Source organism: Sander lucioperca, chromosome 6 (genome assembly GCF_008315115.2).
Source record: "Sander lucioperca isolate FBNREF2018 chromosome 6, SLUC_FBN_1.2, whole genome shotgun sequence".
Lineage (NCBI taxonomy): Eukaryota > Metazoa > Chordata > Actinopteri > Perciformes > Percidae > Sander > Sander lucioperca.
In genome coordinates this window covers 13,247,287-13,262,452 of record NC_050178.1, presented here as the reverse complement: position 1 = coordinate 13,262,452, position 15,166 = coordinate 13,247,287, and the positions used below count along the sequence as shown (strand labels likewise).

Genomic DNA, 15,166 nt, shown 5'->3' with positions numbered 1-15,166 from the left:
CAAGCACAGCCATATCATCATAAAACTTCAGTGCCCACGCTGATAAGACCAAACCTATACCTGATTCAATCCAGGGGCTTAGGGGCTTGTTTGCATTTCACTGCACTCCAAGAGAGGGATATATACAGTATCATAACTGCATATGGAGATTTTCAGAAAGGAGCATGGAATTATCGGAAGTCAAAGCAGAAAATAAGAAAGTCCTCATAGATAAGCCTCTCAGTCAAACTAAATGTGAAGATATTTGATTTGAAGAGAAAACAACCACCACATAATCGGGCGGTACACCACATGGAACAAAGATGATTCTTGTAGAGGTCTGTAGTTTGATGTTTAGACCTAAATTTGACTCATTTTGACTGAGTGGGGATTTTAACTGTGAATAGTTTGTAAGTGACCTTTTCTGGATTTCCACATTATACATGTTTTCAACTTTTCTGTCTGAAGTTTCCACTTGGTATTAAATCTGATTATGAACTATGGTTTGAGTGAATGTTTTGCTAAATCTAACATTATGCAAAGATGAAAGGTAGACGTGATGCAAACTGTCTTTGGAGTCAGTATGTGTGCGTAAGCTCTCTCTGTGTAAATTGGATCCAGAGCTGGCCAGAGAAAAGGAAAGCCGGCGTCTTTTTTTGTTGCTTTGGTATTGATTGTAGGAATTAGCAGGGAGAAGACAACGTGCCCTCAGGTTGGGAGAGATGAAGATTATCCAAATTATTGCTGAACAACTTTGAAGTTCACAGCACTGTTGAAGGTCAGCACTACAGTACATATGCTGCAATTTCTGGCTTCTTTTTTTGTGTAAAAAGACACAGCATGATAAAGTATAATTCAAAACATCTTTAATACAAACCACAGAAGCATAAATAATTGAATAAAATCGGCAGTGGGTTTTTGAAATGCACCAGCAAATAAGTCGACAACATTTTTTCTCTCTTTTGGACTCGCTCTAAGAAGTCTAAATCTTGTGGTGGGGGAAGAAGTGAAGGAGGCTGAGACTCTGGTTTTGGCAGACTTTAAGTGGGCCTGGCTTGCATGTGGCTAGGAGGAACCATTGCCCTGGCAAACCATGTGGAAATACTGTGCATCAAACAGCAACAGGGTCCATTTAACACGTACTGTAGCTTCTAGCCTGGCACATGAACACACATCTAGCTTCAAGTTTATGATTGTTCATTCTTCCTGCGTTTGTAGTGAACCAGAAAGTATAGATCATTTATGGAACAAAGAATGGAAGAAAATGGGGCTTGTGAATATTCAAATGTCTACATTTAAAAATGTGGTAAAAATGGGGTAAAAATGTTTTGTGAGTTTTTGTGGAAGTATGGTTAATATACAAAAAGAAAAAAGTGGTAGTACCTTCACAAAGACGTTTTCTTCTTCAAACATCTACTCATGTAAAAAGTTTCAAGTTTAAAATTCTAAAAGAACACATTTGCCGTTGGATTTATTTCCCCACACACACACACACTTTTTGGAGGGGAAATGATTTGGCTTACTCTCTGGGGACCGGGCCGGCTCATTAATTGATCTTTAACCTTAGAGTGAGAAACCAAAACACTGGCTACCAACAGAAAAAAAAAGTTATCATGGGGAACTGAGCAAATTCACACATTAGCAGCACTCTTATATCTAACAAAAGAGAGGGCCATCACACACACCTCGTCTTTGTCCCAATGAAAATGACCTGAAGTGACACGCAATTATATTATGACTTAAATAATAATTTAATAAATCTTCGTTACCAGAAACAGATCATTGTGAAAGCAGAGCACGTCACTTACGCTATTGTCACTCGATCCTGACACGGGGTAGACCGTCCAGCCCAGCTCCGCTGTGGCTGTAGTGGAGTCCATAAGCGTCTCTGTGGAAAGAAGGAAGGAGAGACGGCGGTCAGATAATCTCACGGCAACATGAAAACGTTGCTGCGGTTCAATGGAAACCACTTGAGTAATACAAATATTTTGAGAGGCAGAATATAAGTTTGCTCTATAAAATGGCAGGCAATTGTAATGTTCATTGAACATTCCCAGAGCCTAAGGTGATCTTCTGACAAACATTTCAGAACAAGAATAAACAAAAAGACATTTTTTTTTTTTTTCTTAGCAAACATTTTGAAGATAAGGCCACATATTTCTGAATGTTATAAACGGGTTGTTATCAGTTTTCAAAAGGGTTTCTTTTGATTGATTATGATTTTAGAATTATGTGCATCATTATATTATAGCCTATTATTATTATTATTATTATTATTATTATTATTATTATTATTATTATTATTATTCAATCAGCAGAAAATCAACAACAATTTTGGTAATGGAATAACTTTTTAAATTGTTTGTTAAGCAAACATGTTGGTTCAAGCTTCTCCAATGAGAGAGTTTGCGGTTTTATAGGCCTATCATTACAAAATAAACATTTTAAATTGTGTACCATTAGTCAGACAAAAACAGCTATTTTGAAGTTTCAATGGACAATTTTCTGACATGTTATAGCCTAAACAATTAATCAAAAACTAAAACAAATTCCAGAGTAATTAATGATAAGAAATTATCATTATGTGATAGGCTACTACAAAGACCCACATTGATACAATATGTGTGTTAAGGTAGAGCCTGCTAGCAGTTTCTTAAGAGGTCAGTCACATCCTGGTCAGCAGAACTATGCCGTCATCCATATGACTTGTAGGGAAAACTACAGGCTGGAAAAGCAAATGTCCCCAGAGAAGGGGCCACCCTATACGCCACGGATTAGCTGGTGGAGAGAAACACCTCTGGTAATTGGGGTCAAAGAGAAATGTGCCTCCTGTCTGTCATGAGGTCCTCTGTGGCACCCGTTCCTCCAGTCTGACCCAAATGTCATACGCTTACTGAACCATTCATACTGCCACCTTCTTCTTACCCTCTGTACCCATGCCCTCAATTCCTGACTTCATCTTAGCTCTGCCTCTCTCTGTGCATACCAGAGGGCAGGTCTAATGAATTTCCCTCGCTGATTAGGCCTGTGTTAGTCCCCTGCTCCAGTGTTTGAGCCGCAGCAGATGGAGAGAGCATTCATCAGGTTCAAGGCGTCAGCTGCAACTCCAAAATGCCACAGAGGGATTTAGAATCCCCCCTCGACAAACACAGCTACTAAGCTTAGCATAAGTCACAGCCAGCGACTGTAAGACAGGTCTGGTGAACAATTGCATGTGGTTGTGGGCTCTTCATTAATATTGTGGTATGAACTGATTGAGTTGGTCCTAACAGTGTGGGACAGGGCCCCTGGAAACATGACGTGAAGGAAATCAAAGATAGAGGATCTATAGTTTCATCCCAAAGGATTTTGTTTAACGCTCCCTGCGTATGCAGCTCTGTACCAGATTGCAGGATATTTTAGAGACTTCCAGTTGTTTCATAACCCTCGATTTCCTCTGATTTATATTCCAACCAAAGCCACAGCATTTAATTAACAGGCTCCACACGCATTGGTTTATTTCAGGGCCTTGTGCTGATCTCCGCGTCTCCCCGGTACTCACAAAGCATATTACTAGATTCCACGTCCTTTTCAGTTATCACAAAGCCCAAATCGTATAATTAGGCAGATGAGACTGCAATTGAGCAGCTATTGATAACCTTCTGTGTGACTCAGAGCCAAGCAGCCTATATGGGTGTTATGCAGTGAAATAGTAATTATCCCCCATAATGATAACGATAATTAGTGGAGGAGTAAAGTGAGAATAATGAACCCCCTCTGTGGTGGTTTAAGGAGTGTCGTGGGCGAAGAGGGAGTGAGTTCCCCAGTAACGTTAACACAGACTGGGTGACACCCATCCTTCTCCTTCTCTTTTTCTGCTGTAGCAGTTCATTCCCTCTGTTTCTATCTGTTTTCTCTTCCTGTCCACCACTCTCTCCCTTCCCTTCTCTCTTATGCTGCCAGGGGTGTATGCCTCGACGCAGAAGGTCCAGGGTTCAAGTCCGACCTGGAAGATTTCCTGCATATCTTCCCCCTCTCTCTCCCCTTTCATATCTAGCTGTCCTTTCCATTAAAGGCTGAAATGCCCAAAACAAATCTTTAAAAAAAAAAAAAAAGTCAAGGCTTGACGCGGAGCGTCCCAGAAGCACGCAGCAAGCGGCTCTCCGCTCTGCCCAAGATATGCGGCAGCTGTGTTCAAACAGCCGGGCAGGAAGTGGACATCGAGAGCATCCAGTCAATTTACCAAAACCCACCCCCCCCAGTATTTCTCCTGTACAACACCATGGATGACAAGAGATTCATCTTGGGAGGTGGAAAAACATAATAGACATTTTCATAAGGACAAAGTCACAAAAGAGAAGGCATGGAGTTTAATTGCAGGAGTGCTTGGACTGGAAGGTAGATACTAGCTCAATAAACATGTGATTGTTCTGTAAAGTACTTGAAGAGACAATAAAATCTGCAAGTCGGGCAGCAAGATGCTCTGCTTCTGAGACGCTCCCGATGTGGTATGGTGCGTGGCGGAGGACGGAACAAAACCGCGGCGCAGCCGGACCGTAGCGCAGGCGCGCCTGGTGGAAAATAGGTGTAAGGCGCACACCGGATGTGTGTCAGCTGCGTGGCGTATCCATTTTGATTTCGGCACAGGTTAGAGCTTGCACACTGCCTGCGTGACACGCACGTCTCAGGCGCGGCTCGAGCCGAAATCGCGTGCCTGCTAGAAATAGGACCGACACCTATTTTTCATGCAACACGCAAGCGTGTTGGAATGTTCCATTCAAAATAGAATAGGAAAATATGTTTATATGTAATTTTGACACAAATACATTTCATAAATGACATTTTGATGTTTGAAAGTCTCAAGTTGTTGACATAAATGCAGATATAAATGTAATAAAAAAATAAAAATAATAATTATCAATTTTTAAACATTGCACCTGTCAATACAGAACGAGACAGTCTGTAGCCTATTTTGCCGTCAATACTGCTGACGTTGTCTTTGCTGTAATCAAATCAAGATATATTTATGTTTAACATGAAGTATACTACTGCTTGAGTGCAGTTTATCAATGGGAAATATACATTTGTACAGACAAGGCTAGCAGCAGCAGCGCCGCATCAGACACGTTTCTGGTGTGTAAAGACATAGAAAACGCCACGCAGCCGCCACGCAACTGACACGCAACAGAAACGCCACGCTCATGCCACGCATCCAGTGTGTAGCCGGCGTCAGTGGCCCACAGGCTGGACAAGCAGTAGAACACCATGAAAGACTGATCGCTTTTCTTCCTCCTGCTGTCTACACTTCAGTCCTGGCAGCCACACCGATTCATTACCCCCCGTGGAGCAGAGCAGCACATATTTCACCACTGTCAGCCAGCGCCTCGTTCACACAGTCTGAACCCCCAGCCGTGGCGGAGCATGGCTGCTCAGCAAGACACGTTGGCTATTAATCAGCAGGAGGACAGGGCACAGAGCTTCTCGCCTGAATACAACTGCAGGAATCCCTTGGTTTTGTTTTTTTGTTGTGGGGACCTGCGTGGTGATGTGATCTGAGACAGAAGTTTAAATGTGCAGACACACTGGCAACATCTACTGTGTTTGTGGGTTGGTCAAGATCAGAACTTCAGTAGACTGCACTGTGTAGACGATACACCTTAAGTTGATGTAGTCACCTCTATTGCCTATTGTTGCCACCCTAAGCAAGACCCTGTGAGGTTAAAACCAGGTGGCATTTTAAACCATTACACTATAAGGCTTTTACTGTAACTTTCTCCTTGTTCTGCCTAAGAGTGTCCAAAGATTATTTTCTTTTCCGAGACCAGCTTTTGCAACTTCCCGAGCTACTGAAGGTGGACTTATTTGTATGAGAAATGGATGAAGCACTTGGCCTGTAGGCCTTAATAGTTTTGGGGTTTGGAGAACTTACAAACAGGCATATTCTGAGCAACTATGAGTCTTGATAACTTTATAAAAACATGTGTTTTTGGGAATCATTATTTTCATTGTTTACTAAAAAAAGAATAATATTAATATACTAAATACTAAAAAATATTGCAAGAAACAACATAGATCTTATCATTTTACTTACTTAGAGGCAGGGTACAAAATTACAAAATGAACACCATCCACCAAATATGCAAGCGGCTGGCAGATTTGCTTCACTTGACACAAAAAAAACAATGGAAAATCTATTGCGTGACTGCTAAAATTTGAACATTCACTAGCCATTTGGCTCGTGGATTTTGCAGCCTGCTTAGAGGTGCATAATCAGCAACTTAATTGCATTTTCTTCCTGTTTTTTTCTTCTTCACTCAAGAAAATACAATCGTTGTATAACAAAATAAAATCTAGCGTTTTGTAGCATCCCAGTAAAACTGATGAGTCTTACTTTTCTCCATGATTTTTTTAAAAAAAGTCTTGCAGTTTGCTCACGCTTAATATAAAGTGTGATGTCTGGTGCTATGCGAAACCTGTTTGTAGTGGAATGGAGTTGCACAAGTGTGTGATGTTCAGGAGGACGCGACCAGTGCTCTAAGATCTGATGACAAATTGCAGCCTCTCAATTCCCCACTTTCAGCAGCTAAGTGTCTCTGCATTATTTGTGTGGCAATGGGGAACGGTGCATAAAAGGGTTTCAACTGTTTGAGCTCATGGGAAAATGGCCTTCACGCATGCGGTCAAAGGCAGCAGCAGTACTTCACTGTCTACACCAACAAAGAACTGTGTTTAAATATGAAACATGCATGTGCAAACCTTAATATATTTTTCTAAAATTACAATACGACAATAGTACAGTGAATAATTAAAGCTCTGGTGTCGTTTTTTTTTTTTCTTCCTTTCTTTAAACTTGATACACTGGCCTGTGGAGGGTGCTATGAATATGCAATGAGACCTAGGAGTCTAAGAAAAGCCTGCTAGGCAGAGAGTGCTTCCTCCAACACTTCCTGAGACTAAGGAGAGAGTTTAGTGCTGATCTGAGAGAGAGCTCTCCAGTGAGAGGCTGTGAAGTGACAGGCTGGGTGGGGGGTGCTACAACAACACTCCTTCTCTAAGAGGGGTCAGTGCTGCATCTCGGCTTTTCTAAAGAAAGCAACATCAATCACAATGGGCGATACAGAGGAGAGAGCTGTTTACAGGAAAGACATTGCAGCTCAAACAACTGCAGCCAGTGAGAAAACAAACGTTTCACGCAGACAAATACAAAGACTTCAGGCTGAAAGTTATCCACAAGCCATTGTGTTGCTGAATTAAGAAATGAAAGCGACACGGGCTATTGAGAGAGCATCTCTACTTAGCCTGCTGCGTATGCTACATTTCAGATCATTCACTGTGTTTTAAAAATGTATTCATCCACTCCCTTTTTTTGCACAAGGCATTGTTTGCTTGTGGTTATATTACTTAGTTTTCCTGCCAGCCTGTTTCTCAACATTTGCAGTAGGGCTACACGATTAATCTAATCGCAGTGTCACTCTCTGCGATTACGTAACCTCGAAAAATGGTCAACAAAAAGGTGTGCTGTGCGAGAGAAGCTGTAGTCTGTGTGTGCACTGCAGTCTCCACGTTGTACCACGCTTCACTTTACCGACCGATGAAGCCACCGTCTTAAGAAGCTTGTTGTTATATTGTTCACTGTTAACTCACTGTACATCAGTGCTTCTCAACGGGGGCGGTACAGCCCCCCAGGGGGCGTTCAGAGGATGGGAGCGATGGAAGCAATATTTTGGAAAGGGGGTTGTTGAGGTGCACTTGGGGGCCGTTTGTTTTAAGGCGAGTTGACACCAACGATTCACAACAATATTAGTTTACACTTTAAAATACTTATCATCTTAACATTAAAATCTGCCAGTTTACACCACTGTGACTGGACAAGACGGTGTATAGCAACTCTTCTTCTTCTGTGTTTCTGTCAGCTCCGTGCTGCATTCACAGGAACGGGATGTCAGAGTATCATCTTAAATTAACTTTAAAATCTCTATCTTTAACAAGTCTATGAACATAGCCGTTGAACATTTTTCATTGAATTATATGATTTTTTTATAATAATAGTAACAACAATAATAATCATCATAACAATATTAATAGGGCCTAATCATTAATATTATATTATTTGTGCATTATATTATAATATTAATATACATCTTATTTGATAGGGGGGTGGTAAGGGACCTGGATTATGGATAGGGGGGCGCTGGCCCAAAAAAGGTTGAGAACCACTGCTGTACATGCTCTTTGCTATCTCTTTTTCCTGTCGCTGTTCCCTCACACAGCCGCTACTCCAATTAATCTCTGACATTGCTCACCGCTCCCTTTTTTTCCTCCTTGCTCGACCAGTCATTTTGAAAATACTTTTTATGTTATTTAGTTTTGTAAAATATGAAGTTGTTTAAAAAAAAAAAAAAAGTATTGCACATTTTTTGCACATGTTCTTATTCTTGTTTAACTTTGTCTATTTCAAAATGTTAGTATTTTGTGAATTTTTCTTGATAAATCAAGTAGACTCCTTATACCATTATATCGCAGTATTGTAAATCACATCGCCATATGACTTTTTCTCCAAATCATGCAGCCCTAATTTGCAGTTGGTTTACAATGGTGACTGACCTTACATGCTTTGTCCAAGGGTATTGAAATCAGGGTATTACAGATGGGTGGCCAATTACTTAGAGCAAATAAGAATTAAGAAATAGAAGACAAGATAAGAAGATAAGCTATCTGCAGTGATGGATGAAAACTTTCCCTACTGCCACGACTAAACCCTCAACTAAACTACACCTTCCAACTCCAAAACACCTTTTCTTCAGGCAGGGGATGCAACAAGTGCAGCTTTCCAAACAAATACACATCTTGTTTTACAAGTATCTGCTTGTATGTATGATTGTTAAATAACTTGAGATATTTCTCTTCTGTTCTCTTTTTTTCAGGATGAAGAATCCGATTCGATAAATTGCTTTTCATTGCATCACTATTGAGGAAAAACCCTGCTTAGTTTAAACCAGAATTAAAGGGAATACACCATTGTTCTAACAAACTAACCTATATTTAGGACCTACAGTTTAATGAGGGTGTTTTGAAGAAGCAGTTGACCTCCAAAACAGCGTGAAGCAGCTTGGCGGCATGACTTCTTTTTTTATCTTTCTCGCCAGCGGAACTGTAGCCTCTGCTCTGTACGGAACAAATCCCCGAACATTTCATTTAACATCGACATAAACCACATATGGTGCTTTCCATGGCTGTGATAATGTCAGCTAACAGGGCTAAAAAAGCAGCTAAACATTCTCCCCATAAAAGCCATGCTGGGTCAAGTTCAGTTTAACCGCCGCTGAAGGGCGCATGTGCATTTACTTGCATTTCACGAAACACCTGAAACCATAGTGTTTGACCGCAAATGTGGGAAGATTGTGGTCCGCAGTGCAATTGCGGAGTAACATGAGCAAGCTGTTCGTTGTGCTAGAAAACAGAACCCTATATAGTCAAACCGGCAAGGAAATCTGCCCAGATTAAGGGGCAAGGCAATAATATACCCCTGAGGGGGCCGGTGCAAGTCCAGAGACATGATTCATAGCTTTAATGATGGACAGGACTACTGTATGGCCTGTTGGAAAGAATAACAGTCTATTTCATTGAGAGGGAAGAAGTGAACGGAGCCCCCGGTCCAGAGAAACTCAGCTCAATTTATCTGTCAGCACAAGCTGGACCCATTAAGGTACAGTGTCACATAACAGCATATCCCTGTGTGTTAAAAGAATTCTTAATCCCACTTTTACAAAGGAACAGGGGCTTTTATGTGGACCATGTGGCACTGGCCATAACCGGCCACAAACTTTTTTAAAAGAGTCAAAAGCAGGCTGGCATGCAGCGCTGGTGTGACATTAGTGTGACATCGCTCTGTCAGAGAGATTGATGTGGTGTGGATGTTAACATTGGGTCCTGAAATGCACAATTAATTTCAATTTTAATCAAAATCGCAATATGGACTAGTGCAATATCCATATTGTTAAAGACTAAATATGTGTCAAACCATTCTGAATTAGGTATTGTGGTGCAGCAGCCACGTCCCGGACTACAAATCGTATCCTACAGAAAGTCTTTGTTTGGTTCCTTTTTCTCACAAAAATCAGAGTCATATACTTTTCTACTATACTTTTCATTACAGAAAAATACTTTGCACATCTAGAACGTGAAACAGGTTTAATAATAGGCAACGTTTCGGTACTAGACCATCTTCGGGCAAAATCTTTTTTACAAGTTAGGCAGTGTGCAGGAGTTTTCTTTGCGACACTTTTCAATGAAAATGAGAATAATGATACAAAAATCATCATTACCTCCATGATTGTGAATCATATCGCAATCGCAATATCAGTCAAAATAATTGCAATTAGATATTTTCCTCATATCGTGCAGCCCTACTAAAAAAGGCATGTTCGAAGTTGGTTTGGTGATGTAGGTATTTCGGGGAGCAATGATGAGGTTGGGCTCAAAGTTCAGCCCCCCCCACACCAGGGCTGCAAAGTGGTGTGCTTTCCAAGGCAAAGAAAGATGAGGGAGGAAGCTGGCTAGTTGATTTTGGCAGAGGACGTTGCAGTGTGAAATATGGTACCACACACACAAACACTAACACACGGAAAGTAGAGCACTGGCCGACTGTCGACAGAATGACACAGTGTGGCGTTCCCAGGGGCCTCCAGCAGGATGTACGACAGTAATCCCTACACAGCCGAGCGCTGTTATCAGTCAGTGTAACTTAACTTGTCAACAAGGGCAAGGGGGCAACAGCCAAAAACAAATGTAAGAAAGCAAAAACTCCTACTCGACGTGTGACTGAGAAACTGTCAGGTTGCCCATTTGGACTCTTACTGCCTTTAAGTACATATCTCAGGGATGTCTTTTATGTTTCTGATGATGAAATACAGTGTAGAACGTGCAAAACGTTCAATAGCCAGATACCTCCAGATCGGTTGCTGCATCTTCCGCCATATACTGTCTTTGTTCTGACCTGTTTTTCAAAGTCGAAAAGATTATTAATAATAATATGTACATGTCATTTTTTCCTCTCCTACTTAAGGTGAGCAAGTCAAATAACATGGAAAAATAATTACTATCTATATTTTATGCTCGACATTAGGGGTGTGCAAAAAAATCGATTCACATTCGTATCGCGATTCAAGCTCTACCGATTCAAAATCGATTCACAGAATTCCAAAAATCAATTCATATATTTTTAATAAAAAAAACAAAAAAAAACATACATACATACATAACTACATTTAATGAATCATTTTTGAATCGAAAACCGATTTTGAATCGAATCGTGACATTTTCTGAATCGTGCACCCCTACTCCACGTGCATTGGCCCAAATATAAGACAATAGGGTTTTTTTCTGAATATTATGTTTGAAAACATCCATTACAGTATATTCAAGGACTAGACATTTATGTATTCACAAGAGCAGATATTCTTTTTGAATGTAGACACTGGCTCCTACAGAGAGCGTTGCATTGTGGGTTAGTTGTAGCCTTAATGTTAATATGTTAGTTAGTTTCTTTAAGCCCATTTAAAGTATAGTAAACTTTCCCACAGAACTAGTCTGAAAGTATTTTGTATCTTCAAAAAGTATTTTTCCAAAAACAGGTGTTGAAAAGGGGCTGTGTCCTACAATAGAATTTAATATATTTAGGGTTGTATTATAATAAATCCTAAAAATCTAGAGACAAAAGACTAGAGATCACTTTTTTTGTGATAAGAGGGCTCTACTAAAACAATAAAGTAACAGCTCCGTAAAATATATATTATTAAAATTTAAATTTAGTCCACAAGCTAGCAGGAACAATTTTTTTTCAACAACCCACCATTAAATGGGAGTGTCACTGTCAATACGTGTTTTTTCCATTAGCAGCACCTGTAGGTGTATCATTAGTGTAGTTTCACCATTCAAATGTAGTTAGTTCTGAGTGACACCATATTTCATAGCAGTGAGACATCAATGTAAGCAATAAATTGCGAGCAGGACCAGTCACCTGGCCAATCATAAGCTGTGTGAAAGAAACCTGGCCAATAACACATGCTTGAGGATTTATTAGTACACTTTCCATATTTCCCCAATCCCCGACAACCCACCGAGACCTGTTTAACAGATCAGTACATTTTAAATTCTGCGGTGGAAAATTCTGTAAAAGTGGGTCCCACATTTTTATAAGCAGCAGCTGAAGCGAGCATGCGTATGAGTGACATTCATCCATCCAATCATTGTTAAGTGCTGTATGAGCACTGTGATGTGCAGTGGAAATACCTGCAGCAAAGTTAGACAAGGATGTACAGATCACTTTTCATCAAAGTGACAGCTTTTCAAATAGCATTACTAATTGACTCTGAAAGTAATCATCGCAGGCCTCCCACGCCTTGCCTACAAGCCATTAGTTAAAAGGGGATGATTAAAAAATGTACACAGCTCATGCAAGAACATGAAGGAATCCTTTATTTCACGGATTTGTGGGCCCCGGTTTCTCATGAAGAGTTCATGTTGCTCTCTCTCTCTCTCAGTCTCTTTCTCACACTCTCCCTGGTCCTTGATTAGGCTGTGCAGGTAATAACAGAGCAACAGGCCCTGTAGGAGCACTACGACCCTGATACGCTTGTATTAGCCCGAAAGACAAGATGTTTCCCCCCCAGCTTAAAATACACTCAACGAGAACTGTGCGAGCAAAGAGACCCATTTCCCCTCCTAATTTGTCCTACATGAGAGGATGTCTGTGGTAGTCACGGGAGCAGTTATCTCCATGCCGGTAGTTTTGATTGGCAGCTCTGGCAAATTGTTAGGTTAGTTGAGGAGGTACAGTAGGTGACAGCTAAGGCTGGGTATCGCTACTCGATATTTTAAAAAGGTATTGACCGAAATAACCCAGTACCAAGTAGTATCTAGTAGTGTGACTGGCCCACCACCGGTAGCAGCTACAACACGTACAGTCTGTGGTGGGGGTGAAGTCGAGCAATGCGTATTTTACGGAGCTGGCAGTACAGCGTGCCAAGATACCACCAAAACATTCAAAAGGTATAGCTATGCTCCACGCCTGTGGCGTCTGATAAAACTACATTTTTAAAATGCAAAAGAATTATTTAAAATAAAGTAATCTATTAGTATCTGTATTACTTCAAGGGTAGTGGTATTGGTACTAGTATCATCATTTTTAAATGACATCCAGCCCTAGTGACACCAGATGAAAAATGTGATGCAAGTAAAAGCATTTTGGAGATGAACAAAGTGGAGACTGATAGGTAGCAGTTCGACTTTGGTTTGAAAAGGAAGTGTATAGGTTTAAGGGCGTGTTCACGCATTAGTATCATTTGTGCAGTCTATATTCACGACGTTCCACTTCTGGGATTGCTCCGTTGCCGATGAAAATTCCGCCGGATTTCACTCTTTTCGGCCGGATGTCCGTTACCTTCCGCTTTCTTTGTGTTGGAATTTTAAACTCCGGTGGAGGTATGAGGACTATGGTTAACTGCTCCTCAGATCTCTGCAGGGTAAATCCAGACAGCTAGCTAGACTATCTGTCCAATCTGAGATTTCTGTTGCACGACTAAAACAACTTTTGAACGTACACACTTTCCACCAAAACATGTTCCTTGGCGAGGCTATTTTGCAGAGGCACCGTGGCTCCATCCGGTGCATCCGGCGCTTCATGATGATAGTGACTGGTTTAAAGAAATGCCAATAAACCTGAGCACAATTTTCTCCCATCCCGGAATGATTTGTGGACTTGCCAGAGTGTGAAAGATATACCTCGTTTTATTGTAACGGCCTGTCCTTGTTTGGCTGATAAAAGGATTTACCCTCTATTTGATATCTTGTCGAACTACATCCTCCTCCATAATGTGTGCCAAGTCAAGTCATTAAAGTCTGACAAACAAATCTAGTTTATGACCTATTCTCCATCCTTTTAAAGTGCCTTTCATCCCCTGCAAAATCCTTTAAAACCTGCAGTAAATTCCTTTGCAGAGGCCCTGGGTTCTTGTCATTTAAAGTTTGGTGATAAGGTTGACCTGTTGACCTGCGAGCAATGCAGCTCCCTGGTCAGAGACTAAAAACACATCAAAGAACAATATGTCCATCAGTGTTCAGACAGACAGTGAATCCCTACCTAACAAGGCCTATTATGAATGTACAGGACAAGTCTGTATGTAGCTTACGTTTTTAGACAGTAGAGCTTGACAACCCATTCTCACAAACGCGTCCGTATCATACTGTACGAAAATGTATGCACACCAAAACATATGATATCCTAGGAAATTAGGAGACCGACGGCTGGTCACGTCACGCCGGCTGGCTTCGATCTCCATGACGCCGAGCGGCAGTTGCTAGTTGTTTACAGAGCTTCGCGGCGCCGGCTACGGACCTCAGCTCTTTCGTATCAGTAGCAGTTAGTTTCGGCAGATATTACAGTTAAATTTTGTCCACAAAATATGAGCGTTTTGCCACAACGAAAGTTAAGATTAGGCACCAAAAACGACTAGTTAAGATTAGGAAAAAGATTGTGGTTTGGATTAAAACACTCCCAAGGAACATGCATTTCCTGGGTGAAAGACTAGTTTTCCCCGGGAAGCGAATTCCGCTCCCTGGCTTGAAAGTCCTGTGTGTTTATGCCCACCCATCCACCCCGACCACCTCTCTACGCGACCAGCCGCGTTGTTATACAGCGGCCGTCAATGTAGTGAATACAGAAAGAAAAAAAAAAAACGTGGAATGCTTACGAAGTACAGTGCTTATTTTTCGTAGCTTTTTGAACGAATGGTTCATGAGAACAGGCTCAGCTTGACATATACACATTTATTTTGAGTCTGAGACCTCTCACTAGGAAATAAATGTAATCCTATCAAACATATTTGTTGATGTGTTTTTGTTGTTTTCCAAGAAACATCAAACATGTTATAACTGGAGACATACTCGACCACAGTACCCCAAATACTCAGGGATTGTTTTCTTATCACAGGTCCGGTAACGGTGACTTGTGAATTAAAGTATACGTTGAAACGTGCAACACCAACAGTAAAAGTCGGCCTTCACAGAGACATTTATGAAGCCAACTATGTCCCAACTAATCAGTGAACCAATGTACTGCACAAGTTGGGAATCTAATGGAGAAACGTTCAGATAAAAACAAACTAAACAATATTCTACAGCACCCAGCAATGCCCAAATGGCTGTCTGC

At 41.0% G+C, this 15,166-nt stretch overlaps 1 protein-coding gene across 5 annotated transcripts in view; it reads right to left on the bottom strand.

The window, feature by feature from the left end:
• Window positions 1-15,166, bottom strand: part of ephb2b (eph receptor B2b) — a 138,819-nt gene that overhangs the window by 79,105 nt on the left and 44,548 nt on the right. For all 5 annotated transcript variants that reach the window (XM_031302012.2, XM_031302014.2, XM_031302013.2 and 2 more), the window contains exon 2: window positions 1,788-1,867. In XM_031302012.2, the coding sequence (XP_031157872.1) occupies window positions 1,788-1,867 (80 nt within the window). The remainder of the gene's footprint in view (window positions 1-1,787; window positions 1,868-15,166) is intronic.